This window comes from Apodemus sylvaticus, chromosome 11, assembly GCF_947179515.1.
Source record: "Apodemus sylvaticus chromosome 11, mApoSyl1.1, whole genome shotgun sequence".
Classification (NCBI taxonomy): Eukaryota; Metazoa; Chordata; class Mammalia; order Rodentia; family Muridae; genus Apodemus; species Apodemus sylvaticus.
The window spans coordinates 79741611-79754895 of NC_067482.1; the positions used below are offsets into that span (position 1 = coordinate 79741611).

At 44.8% G+C, this 13285-nt stretch overlaps 1 protein-coding gene across 1 annotated transcript in view; it reads left to right on the forward strand.

Annotated features, from left to right (window-relative positions):
- The window catches only part of Ascc2 (activating signal cointegrator 1 complex subunit 2), a 45950-nt gene that overhangs the window by 9308 nt on the left and 23357 nt on the right, over positions 1-13285 (forward strand). Inside the window, exons 4-7 of the mRNA XM_052198314.1 lie at positions 125-295; positions 2665-2794; positions 10521-10588; positions 12450-12560. Of these exons, the coding sequence (XP_052054274.1) occupies positions 125-295; positions 2665-2794; positions 10521-10588; positions 12450-12560 (480 nt within the window). The remainder of the gene's footprint in view (positions 1-124; positions 296-2664; positions 2795-10520; positions 10589-12449; positions 12561-13285) is intronic.

A 13285-nucleotide genomic window follows, 5' to 3' on the forward strand; every position in this document is an offset into this window, starting at 1 on the left:
GGTTCCTTGGGGTTGGAGGGTTTGCAGTAAGTCAGGACTGACGGGCCATAAGCACCTGTGTAGTCTCCCCTCAAACCTTTGAGCCTCAGGAATCAGTCCTTCTCTCCTCTCTCACCTGGCCTAGGTTATTTTTGATGAGACCTTGCAGAAGTGCCTGGACTCCTACCTGCACTATGTACCCCGAAAGTTTGATGAGTGGGTGGCCCCGACCCCTGAGGTTGCTGACATGCAGAAGCACCTGCACCGAAGTGTCTTCCTCACCTTCCTTCGAATGTCCACGCACAAGGAATCCAAAGTAAGCCTGCGATCCTGTGACAAGTGTCCACTTGACACCCAGCACCTCTGTGCCAGACGGTACCCCTGGGAAAGAAGGCTCTGGAGGCTCAGGTTTCCTCTTTGTCTCCCCCTCTTTATTCCTGCCTTTTGGGGAAAGAATCTGTGTCAGTTACTTCCCTTGTCGTCTAGTTCAGCAGCCTGTCCACAGTACACCCAGTGTTTTCATCAGCAGGAACTCCAGAGTCCTTGTTGACATGTGACTGTGAGTTTACTCATGTGACAAGGAGTAAGGACACTGATTCTGACTTTTGGAAGAACTCAAATATGTGTACTTTTTTTTTTCTTTTTTTTGGTTTTTGGATTTGGTTTTTTCGAGACAGGGTTTCTCTGTATAGCTCTGGCTGTCCTGGAACTCACTCTGTAGACCAGGCTGTCCTAGAACTCAGAAATCCGCCTGCCTCTGCCTCCCAAGTGCTGGGATTACAGGCATGCACCACCACCACCCGGCTATAAATATTTCTTAAAGTACACATATTTGGCCGGGCGGTGGTAGCACATGCCTGTGATCCCAGCACTCTGGGAGGCAGAGGCAGGCGGATTTCTGAGTTCGAGGCCAGCCTGGTCTATAGAGTGAGTTCCAGGACAGCCAGGGATACACAGAGAAACTCTGTCTCAAAAAAAAAAAAGAAAGAAATATTTATTTAATTAATTAATTATATATACATATATGTCTCCATATACGTATGTGCATGTGCGTCATACATATGCCAAAGAAACCAGAAGAGGGTGTCAGATCTTCAGGAGGTGTAGTTGTAGGTAGTCATAAGCAAACGAAGGCGTGCAGGGAACTCACTCTTAATCACTGAGTCATCTCTCTAACTCATATATGCACTTAAAAAATCATTATTGAGCTGCAACTTTGGCTCTGATAGAGCCTGACATGAAGGAAGATTCATCTCTAAAGAAAAGAAATCATTAGTGCTGTTCTCTCTCTCTCTCTCTGGTTTTTTTTTTTTTTTTTTGGTTTTCTTTTGTTTCGAGACAGGGTTTCACTGTATAGCCCTGACTGTCATGGAACTCACTCTGTAGACCAGACTGGCCTCAAACTCAGAAATCCGCCTGCCTCTGCCTCCCAGAGTACTGAGATTACAGACTTGCGCCACCACCGCCCGGCCAAAGTCACTACTGTTAATGTTACAATGTTAATTTCATGTTCCTTCATGGAATCTAACTTTTTTTTTTCAAGATTTATTTTGTGAGGCACAGTGACACAAGCCTTTAATCCCAGTAACTCAGGAAGTAGAGGCAGGTGTATTTTTGTGAGTTCACGTCCAGCCTGGTCTACTTAATAAGACCCAATCTCAAAAAATATTATTTTTATTTATATAAGTACACTGCAGCTGTCTTCAGACACATACTAGAAGAGTGTATCAGAAGAGTGCAACCATTACTGATGGTCGTGAGCCACCATGTGGGTGCTGGGAACTGAACTCAGGACCTCTGGAAGAGCAGTCGGTGCTCTTAACCACTGAGCCATCTCACCAGCCCTACTTTTATTGTTTATGATTATGTGTGTCTCAGTGTTGGTATGTACGGGTGCCTGTTTTTAAGATTCATTTGATTTTTACTTATGTATGTACATGACCGTATATGTATATGCTCATGTGAGCCAGTATCCACGGAGGCCAAAAGAGGGTATTTGATCCCTTGGAGCTGGTGGTCAGGCAGCTGACCTTCAGACTGACCTCCAACTCACCATGGTTCTGTCTTAGTATCTAGATACTGATATACATATTGTTTAACATGTACGTACTCAGTGTGTGTGTGAGCCCTTGGATGTCAAAAGAGGGCATCAGATCTCTTAGAACTGGAGTGACAGGTGGTTGTGAACTACCATGTGGATGCTGAAAAGCGAACACAGGGCCTCTGCAGGCATTCACCAACAAACCCAGTGGATTTTTAAACTGCATTTTCATTATAATTAAATTTCAAATATATACATATACTTGAAAGAAAGTTCCATGTGTAGAGTCCCATGTCCCCTACACTACCTGTGTACTTATCAAGGTTGTCACTCTTGTTGAGTCTGAATTTTCTTTTTCTGTTGAGGTATGAAATCCCAGACACTGATGATTTATTTACCTATAAATACCAAAAAACAACCCCCCAGCTGACTCTTTCCTAGTATGTTTCTGATTACTTGAAAATGCAGAATCACTATAATTTTGGGTCTTTTCATAAAGCTCAGACATATATACAATACAGGCGTGGCATGCTACCTCGGTTAGCCTGTGCCTAGCTGATGAGCATCAAGGTATTTTCTCATGAGTTTGCTGTTGCAGCATCTTCACATTCAGCCCCCACTCTTTCTCTGTTCTTTCCTCTTAGGACCACTTCATTTCTCCATCTGCATTTGGAGAAATCCTGTACAACAACTTCCTCTTTGACATCCCGAAGATCCTGGACCTCTGTGTGCTCTTTGGAAAAGGCAACTCACCACTGCTCCAGAAAATGATAGGTGAGTAAGGTAGAGGGCCTGGGGGTGCACAGGGGTGGCCCCACACACCAAACCAGAGGCTACCAATGCTAGTATTAGACAGCACAAGAGTATTAGGAGATGACTTACATAATACATACATAGAAGCACACATCCGTACTCATCTGTGTGTATGTGTATGCACAGATGTAATAACATGAATACAGGGGGTGGATGGAAGAATGGGGGGACGGAAGAGGGCTTATGGGACTTGCGGGGAGTGGGGACCCAGAAAAGGGGAAATCATTTGCAATGTAAATAAAAAAAATAACCTGAATACATGCATACATGTGCATACATACACACAGATATAATACATGCATACATATATAATACACACAGATGTGTCAACTGATATAAATGACTGGGGAGTCAAAACAAAACCAAAACAGTATGGCAGGCAGTGCCTCAAGAATCTGTGAGTCTTGCTGGGTGGTGCATACTTACAATCCCAGCACTCAGGAGGTTGAGTTAAGAGAGTTGTGAGTTTGAGGCCAGCTTGGGCTTATATAGTGAGTCCATGCCATACTGGTTTAATGGGACCAAAACAACAAAATATCTGGATGTCTTAATGTTAGAACAGGTATCAGTCGGAGGCAGGAATGAGAAGTTGCTTTGGCAATGAAAGTCAGATTGTAGATTGCAGGTTGCAGGCCTTCATTGGAATGTGGCCTAGGTTCTTGTCATGAAATGCACATCTTATTTACTGTCTCCACCGGATGCTCACGGGGTGCTGGGATCAGTGCTGTCATTGTCCCCATTTACAGATAAGAAGACAGGTTGAATTTTAAGGGACTTGATTAAAAGCCTTTACTAGTCAGGTAGCCAATCTGGAACTTAATAGCTATGAAGAACTGACCCTGGAACTCTTGCTCTCTCTGCTCTCTCTCAGGGATAATGGGGCTGCCTCCAATATAGCACATATTCAGCATTGCTGAGAGTGGGTGGGGCCATAGTTTGGAGGCTCTGTAGCTGTGGACGCAGGAGACTCTTAAGTTGCATTTCCTAAGGCAGAAATGGGAGGGAAGGTTCCCTCAGAAATGAAAGTGATAGGGTTGCTACAGAGGGCATGCCTCAGCTGATTCCTTCTTGTGGTTTATAGTATTGGGTCTGGAACAGGGCAATGTTCATTTGAGCACACCTGCTGGCTTACCTGTCCTTAGACTGTAGGCATAGCACTTTTCTCTCCACACACACACACACATGTATATAACTGTATATATAAAGTTTATATTTAACTTTATAAGTATATAAAGCAAATAAAAATATGTATATATAAAGCCACTTATAACAATCTAAATTTTATATGTAACTATATAAATCTATAACTGGTTTTTGAGAGGTTTGTTTTGTTTTTGTTTTTTGATAAGAGTGTCTCTGTGTATCTCTGTCTATCCTGGAACTCACTCTGTAAAACAGGCTGATCTCAAATTCAGATTTTTTTTTTCTATATTCTTTGTTTACAATCCGAATGCTTTCCCCTTTCCCAGTTCCCTCCTCCCCATCGGTCTCATAAGCCCTCTTCCCTCTGCCCATTTCCCAATCACCCTCTCCCATTTCTCTGTCCTGGCACTCCCCCATAATGCTGGATCAAGTCTTTTTAGAACCAGGGCCCTCTCCTTCCTTCTTCTTGGGTATCATTTGATATGCTAATTGTGTCTTGAGAATTCAGTTTCTGGGCTAATTAATATCTACTTATCAGTGATTGCATTCCATGTGTATTCTTTTGTGATTGGGTTACCTCACTTAGGATGTTATTTTCCAGTTCCAACCATTTGCCTAAGAATTTCATGAATTCATTGTTTTTAATTGCTGAGTAGTATTCCATTGTGTAAATATACCACATTTTCTGTATCCATTCCTCCATTGAGGGACATCTGGGTCCTTTCCAGCTTCGGGCTATTATAAATGAGGCTGCTATGAACATAGTGGAACATATGTCCTTATTGCATGCCGGGGAATCCTCTGGGTATATGCCCAGGAGAGGTATAGCAGGGTCCTCTGGAAATGGCATGTCCAGTTTTCTGAGGAACCACCAGACTGATTTCCAAAGTGGTAGTACCATCTTGCAATCCCACCAGCAATGGAGGAGTGTTCCTCTTTCTCCACATCCTCGCCAACACCTGCTGTCTCCTGAGTTTTTAACCTTAGCCATTCTGACTGGTGTGAGGTGAAATCTCAGGGTTGTTTTGATTTGCATTTCCCTAATGATTAATGATGTTGAGCATTTCTTAATGTGCTTCTCAGCCATTCGAAGTTCTTCAGGTGAAAATTCTTTGTTTATCTCTGTACCCCATTTTTAATAGGGTTATTTGGCTGTCTGGAGTCTAACTTCTTGAGTTCTTTGTATATATTGGATATTAGCCCTCTGTCGGATTTAGGGTTGGTGAAGATCCTTTCCCAATCTGTTGGTTACCGTTTTGTACTTTTAACAGTGTCCTTTGCCTTTTAGAAACTTTGTAATTTTATGAGGTCCCACTTGTCAATTCTTGATCTTAGAGTGTAAGCTATTGGTGCTCTGCTCAGGAACTTTTCCCCTGTGCCCATGTCATCAAGGGTCTTAATAGAGCTATGTCCACAGCTTACAAATAAAGACTAAAGAAGCTGGAAAACCATTAGTAGATACTTATGAGTCTATTATTTATTTATTCACTTCAGGTCATTTCTCTGTATATATTGTATATATATTTCTCTCTGTATATATACTTCTCTGTATATATTAAATATATTAGATCATCATATATGTGAAATTTTCACCTATCAATTTCATTGAAACCTTCTCAGTTTCTCGTGTGAGTTTAACTATTGCCTGAGTATGGGTAATGTTGTTTATTTTCCCAGGGGGACAATTTAAATTCACTACAGACTTAGTGGGCGAGGCGACCAAGCAGCAGAAAGCAGAGCGAGCGAGCGAGGCAGTTACCGGGCCAGTCTGCTTAGAGTGGAAGGTTGCAGGACAGCAGCGTCCGAGCCAGAGGGAGGCACTGGGCAGGCTCCATGCCCTTTCTGAGGAGAGGCTGCCCACCGTCCTCACCTAACTCCTGTCTCACACGCAGCTCTGTCTGGGTAGATCAGCTTCACCAGGTCAGTGAGCCTTTCAAAGCCTCCATTTTAGAAATGGAGTGAGGTTAAACAGGAAAGGTAAGCAGCACACTTAACACGGGGCCTGGCGGGTGAGACCCCGACTGTGGCGCGGCCTGGGGCCTCTGGGAGCGCGTAGCAGGGTGAGGAGCCAGCTGGCGACAAGATAATCTATCTCTATCAAGGCAGCAATTAGAAATAGACATACCGTGGGAGGACGGCAAGTACCTGTGTGGAACTGGAACAGAAAAGGAAGTTATGCAGCAAATTGTAGAGAAAACTTAACAATTTTGGAGAAAACAGAGAGATGGACAGACAGACAGACAGAATAGTGCAGAAAAAATGGCCTTGAGGAGTTGGTTGTGTACATTATGAGTTAGAAGCAAGGATCCCCCGGATTGCTGTGTGGTACAAGATTGCAGTGTGGAGTTGCTGGGAGTCGAAGCGTCACAGACAGACCAGGAAAGTGTTTCCTGCCGCCTAGGCCTTCCTCATCTGGCCGCTGGCTCCTTTAAGAATCCAATGAAAGAGAGATAGCATAATTTTTGAGAGTTGTTTCTTCTTATTTATTTTTATTTATTTGTTTGTTTGGTTTGGTTTTTTCGAGACAGGGTTTCTCTGTGTAGCCCTTGGCTGTCCTGGAACTCACTCTGTAGACCAGGCTGGCCTCGAACTCAGAAATCCGCCTGCCTCTGCTTCCCAAGCGCTGGGATTAAAAGCGTGCGCCCCCACCACCCGGCTAATTTAAAAAATTTTAAGTTACATTTCAAACTTTTATTTTGTGCCAGAGTAGGTTCTACCTTTCCACTAAGTAGATCCTAGACATGAAACTAAGGTCATTAAACATGATGAAAGGTGCATTTTCCTGCTGAGCCATCTTGCTGACTGTCTTAGACTTCTAGTGTTGTGATAAGCACCATGGCTCAGGGAGGCAAGAGTTTTTTCACCTTACAGCTCTGTAGCAGAGTATGTTGGTATTGTAGGAAGTAGCAGGACTTAGTGCTGCTTGCTGCTTGCTCTCCATGGCTTGCCCAGCCTGCTTGCTTAAGGCATCCAAGTCCACCTGCCTAGGGGTTGTGCCACTCACAGTTGCCTGACTCCTCCTACATCAGCCACGAATGTCCTGTGGACTTGCCTACATACAGGCCATCCTGGTGATGGTGTTTTCTCAGTTGAGAATCCCTCTTCTCAAATTACTGTAGCTTGCAGCCACCACAGTACACCATGACTTTTTTTTTTTTAACCTTACTAACGATGTGAAGCCCAGGCTGGAACTCATCTGCCTCAGGCTCATAAGGACTGAATACAATTATATGTTTTTGGGGGATTTGTTGTTTTGTTTTGGGACTGGTCTTACTATGTAGCCAAGATTAGCCTAGAAACTGCTACATAGTCCTGGCTGGCCTTAGACTTGAGCATGGGCTCTTCTTGCCTCTGCCTCCCAAACGCTGAGCTGTCAGGTGTATGCCACTGTGCTCCACGCACTTTAAAATGATTCTCGATCGCCAGGCTGAGGATTCTAAACTGACTTAATTAAGGAGAATCTCAGTTTTGGCTCCTAGAAGGTGGGTGATCTGGTGCAGACCAGGCACCGGGACCCCGTGTCTGTGTGGTGGGCGGCAGATGTACAGGAGCCCGCAGAGGCCCGTCTCTTTCTTTCTCTCCCTCAGAGCAGCTCTCTTTTCAGTCCTTGAATAGAAGGCACAAGGGCAGCATCCACTTCTAGCACCACAAAGGCTCTGTGGCGAAGCAATTACTTGGAAGAATGATGAGGAAGAAAAGATGAGAGGGTGAGCTGCCCTGTGAGGACAAGCATGGTCCTCTCTCTCCTGATTAATAAATGGGCAAGGTTGGCGTTCACTGTCAGCAAGCAGCTCTCGAAAGCAGGGCTCCCGCTCACTCAAGCTTTTTTGTTCATCGGGAGAAAATGAGGCCCTGGATCCTTCGTAGGCTGGAGATATGTGGCTGTGACTCCTGTTCACCCTGGCTCCATCAGGGAAGAGGGAGCCGGAGAACGCCCTGCTTCTTCCTTACCTCTGTACTAATTCTTAAGATAAACTGGCCCACCTTAAGATAACGAGCAGTTTTCAACTTTTATCTGTTTCTTTATATGTGTGTGGGTGCTTTGCCTGAATGTATGTGTGCACATGTTCATGCAGTGCCTGCCAGGGCCAGAAGACATCACATCCCCTGGCACTGGAGTTAACAAGTGGCTGTTAGACACTATAGGTCCTGAGACTAATTCAGGTAGGTACTCGGGAAGAGAACCAGTGCTCTTAACCAATGAACCATCTTTCCAGGCTCAAGATGTATTTTTTTTAAACTTTATTGATTCCCTGTGAATTTCACATGCACTTCAGTCTTGTGTGTGTGTTTGTGTGTGTGTGTGTGTGTGTGTGTGTGTGTACCCATGGAGGCCTGAAGAGGGCATCAGGTTCAAGGAACTGGAGCACAAATGAGTGTGAGCCACTGTGTAGATCCTGAGAACTGAACTTGAATCCTCTGCATGAGCAGCAAGTGCTCTTAACTGCTGAGCCAGCTCTTTGGCCCTGTTTTTATGTTTTGGGTTTTTGTTGTTTTGTTTTTTGATCAAAAGCAAGAGAGGTCGTCATTCTCATTGAAATCAGATAAAGAAGAGGGAAAGAGACTTTGAAGACCCTAAGGGTCTTTGGATTGTGAAATTTGAGTTATCTTTTTATGCTTTGTTTTTTGTTGTTGTTGTGTTTGGTTGTTTTTGTTTTTCAAGACAGGGTTTCTCTGTGTATCCCTGGGTGTCCTGGAACTCACTCTGTAGACCAAGCTGGCCTCAAACTCAGAAATCCTGCCTCTGCCTCCCAAAAACTGAGATTAAAGGTGTGCAACACAACTGCCCGGCCCAAATTTGAGTTACCTGCCAGAAGTGGTGGCACACACCTTTGATCCCAGCACTTGGAAGGCAGAGGCAGGCAGATCTCTGTGAGTCTGAAGCCATCCTGGTCTACAAAGCAAGTTTTAAGACAGACAGAGCTGTTACACAGAGAACCTTGTTTTGAAAAACCAAAGGGAAAAAAGAAGGAAGAAATTTGAGTTATCTTGATGCTTGGAAAATATCTATTTTTCTGGCAGGCAATGAGGGAATGTTTTCCTCATCTTGGGTGGTCATGATGGCAAGAGGAGTATGCCATGGCTCTGGTAGTGCCTGTTTCAGAAGCACTGTGTAGAGGAGGTGACACATTCTTAAGATGGGATGAACTCTGGAGGTCATTTCAGGCAGAAGATGCAGGGCTGTTGTCTGATTAGATCCCAGGAGGGCTCTGATGCAGGGGGTGGAAGCTGGGTGGTGGTTTGGTGGTGCCTGCCAGCAGGGGCTAGATTTCTTAGGGCTTTTCGTATTAAAGTCAGTTCAGACTAGCCCTGGAGGATCAGGATATTCCTTGCCTCTGTGGAGGATGAAGGACGGTGTAGATGGTCCAGGCATAGCTTCATGGATTACAGGGAGATAGGAGCATTGAGCTAAGGATGCTGGGCTAGAAAAACTCAGCTTTTTGGAATCAAGGAGTAAATGGCATCTAGGACTGTGCTGATGAAAAGCCCAGCTGCCTGCTAACTCATCAGCCTCACCTGCCATTTTCTCCCCTCGTGTTAACCTTCCTGGAACTGGATTTGGCTGCAGGGTTGTCAGTATTGGATGTTCTGGCCCTCATATACACTGCAGGAAAGAAACAGACAGCAGAGAGAAAGACTCCTTGGCCATACCTCTTTGAATTCACCCTTTGCCCTTCTCAAATAGAACTGAAATCTAAACATCCATCTGGTACTTACATAAAAACCAGACCTCTTTAGAGACGGGGGGCTCAAAGGTGGCCACCAGTCTGAGAGGCAAAAATTATGGTGAGATGAGACATCTCAGGCCTCCAGCCCTGGCATTTCTCATTGTCATGTCCTTCAGCTATGATTCCTTCCCTCGCCATTTAGGCAGAGAAACACTGGGTTCTGTCCTAGTTCCCATATGCTGTAAGGAGGTTCATGCAGCAGCAGGTAGAGGGTTGTAAACATCGGAGACAGGCTTGAACCCAACAGCGCCCAATGCGTGCCAAGTCTGTCTCTGTGCGGCGTTTCCACCTCCTGTTTGCAGGAGGGTGGATTGAGATGGTAGCAGTTCAAAAGCAAAGATTTCCAGAAACATTTCCCCCTGGCATCTCCTCACATTCTTGGAGGTGTGGCTTGGCAAGAATCAGGAGTTATTGTAGGTTTTTTGAATAAAGGAATCATAGTTCCTAAATTTCCTGCATAATGCAAGTCCCAGTTCCACAGCTAGTGCTGTGATAGGAGAGGCATGGTACCCAAGTTTGGTCACTTCCTGAGGACATCGGGAATAGCTGGTTTGACAGGGCTGCTCATTGTTTTACATAATTCAAAGGTACTTAAAAAGTTAAATAGTTCTGAGTAACTTGCTTTCTTGGCCCTGGGAAGTTTCTCAATGAGGACCATGCTCAGTACTAGCTGGGCCTGAGACCAAGATTCACCCGAGATCCTCCCCTCAGGCGGGCTTAGGAAGGGAGAAAGATAGAACGTACTGATAACAAGTTTTAATATGTCCTATCCATCCTTGACCTCTCCCACTTCTTCCTTTCTCTTCTCTTTTTAGGAAATATATTTACCCAGCAGCCGAGTTACTATAATGACCTGGACGAAACCATCCCCACCGTCCTTCAGGTACCGTCTCTTACCCTGGCCCTGGGAGAGCAAGCTGGGCAAGGGACAAAAGTCTTTGGATTTTTCGTGAGGAACCTGAGAGAAACATTTGCTTTCCCTTCCTTTCCCAGCCTCATCTTGAAATGTAGTACAGTATAGGCCTAACGTGGGCGAAGTCCTGGATTCTGTCCTCAGCGGGAGAGGGAAAGAGAAAGAGAAAGCGCTCATCCCCCAGACTGGCTTTGTCCTACTCTGGGCTACCTGCCTTTCTAGTCACCCTATGCCATTCTGAACAAGACTGACATCTAGATTATCTTGCCCTCATACAAAGGGTTTGGTTTGGTTTTGTCTCCTTTTCCAGTAGCCAACAGTTACTCCTTTCAGAGACCTGCATTTCTCAAAGTGGAGCTGTGAGGGTTTATAAAACCGTTTTGTGAAAGATTGATATACATGGTAGAAAATATGAAGAATGTTCCAAAACTGAAAGGAGCTGGGTGTGGTGGCTCATGCCTGTAGTCTCTGCTCCTGGGGCCTGAGGCAGGAGATTATTTTGAGTTCCCACGCAAGCTAAGGCTACATAATAAGACCCTGCCTCAAAAAAACAAAAATAAATTTTTGGTTTGCTTTTTGGTGTTTGTTTTGTGTGGTGTGTGTGTGTGTGCGCGCGCGCGCGCACACACACACACGTTCTCATGCTTTAGGGTTTAGATTTTATTTTGTTTTTCATTTTTGAGATAGGGTTTTTCAGTGTAGCTTTCTGTCCTGAAATTCACTCTGTGATCAGGCTGGCTTCAAACTCACAGAGATCCACCTGCATCTGCCTCCCAAGTTCCGGGATTTAAAGGTATATATGCCATGCCCAGCTTCAAAATTAAGATTTCAATTACAAAAATCAAGTTCACATGCCCTGGCAAGATGACTTAGTATGTCAAAATGCTTGCCACCAAGTCTGAGGACCTCATTGATCCCCAGAACCCACATAGTGGAAGGAGACAAGTTGTCCCCTGACTGTCACACACATGCCTATAAACACACACACAAATAAGTAAAAGGAAAGACAAACAGCACTGCCAATTCAGTCTTGCTTGATTTATGACAGATTCTATTTTTTGAGTCTGTTAATTTGTCTTTTGTTTTAATAAAATGCCAATAATCACTGAATATGATAGCTCATGTCTATAATTTCTACATTTGGGAAGTAGAGACAGGAAGATTAGGAGTTCAGTGTGGTCATCTTTGTCTGCATAGAGAGACCAAAGGCATCCTGACCTACATGAGACCCTACTCAAAAAAAAAAATATATATATATATATATACACACACACACACACACACATCCATACATATATATAAATTATCCTATAGTCATCTATAAAGGAATCTAAACAATCTCTTAAATATTGTTGAAGGTGTTTCTTAGATATATATTTTCTGAGTCTAGTCCATCAAATCATAGATGGAGGATTCTTGGGGTTTATATTTTATATGCATGTTCCATGTAAGGTTACTAAAAATGGAACTCATGGTTTTGGTTTTTTGAGACAGGCTCTCACTATGGCCTAGAACAGACTATGTAGGCCAGGCTAACTTTGAACTCAAGAGATTCACCTACCTCTACCTTCTGAGTGCTAGGATTAAAGGTATGCAGTACCACACTCAACCTGGGACCCAGGGCCTTACATGTCCTTGGCCTGCAGTCTGTCACTGAGCCACCACCTCAGCCCTGCGTGGTTTACATGTAATCCTGTCCACCATCCCATTGGATGCTCTGTCTCTAGGTTCTAAGGCAGTTCTTGGGTCGCCCGTCTCTAGTTGTGGGGTCGGGATCCTAGGTGCTTGTTCAACCTGTGATGTGGATGAGAGCCCTCTTTGCCTTTCTTAGGTCTTCAGCAATATCCTCCAGCACTGTGGTTTGCAAGGGGATGGGACCAGCACCACACCCCAGAAACTCGGGGAGAGGGGTCGATTGACCCCCAGTGACATGCCTCTCTTGGTAAGTGACATGCCTCTCTGAACTCAGTTTCTTCTGGCTGCCCTGGGCTGAGAAGATTGCCAGTGCTACAGGCACAGCATTTCCCTCCCTGCCCCTGACCTCTGCCTTGAATTCTCTCTGTTTCTACCTGTCCTGTGGGCTAAGAGGCTTTTTGGTAGGTTTTGTTCCTCCCTGGGAAACCTTTTTTGGAGCACCAAAAAGAACAAGGCATGAGGATTTGAGAACTGGGTCTAGTCTCAGTTCTGCTCGGCAGGCTCATTCCGTGGACCAGTCATTGATTCCACGAATCTGCACTGAGGGATCTCCAATGTATGCCAGGTCCTGTGCTGAGCCTGGGGATAAAGCAGCAAGCAGAAGCAGGCACGGTGCCCACTGTATGACACTTAGACCTTTACTGAGGATGACATACAAAAAGTGAGCATTTAAGGAACCTGGGTGCTGTGTTAGTCACTATAGACAGCTGGGATGAGGCCACTTCTTGGCATTTGCTATCTGGTGAGAAAATACCCATTGAGCAAGTGTTTCCAAAGCATATATGCACGGAGCTATGGGGCAAATCAACTTACTACTCTGGGCCTCCATTTCCTTACCTGAAACATGGAGAGCCCAGGAGCCACCCAGCCTCGACCTCAAGTCGGTATGAAAATCAGCAAAGCAAATGAGCAAACACCCTGAGTCCTTTGGACCTTCTTTAAACTGTGAGCAAGGGGGCGTCAAGTTTGCCG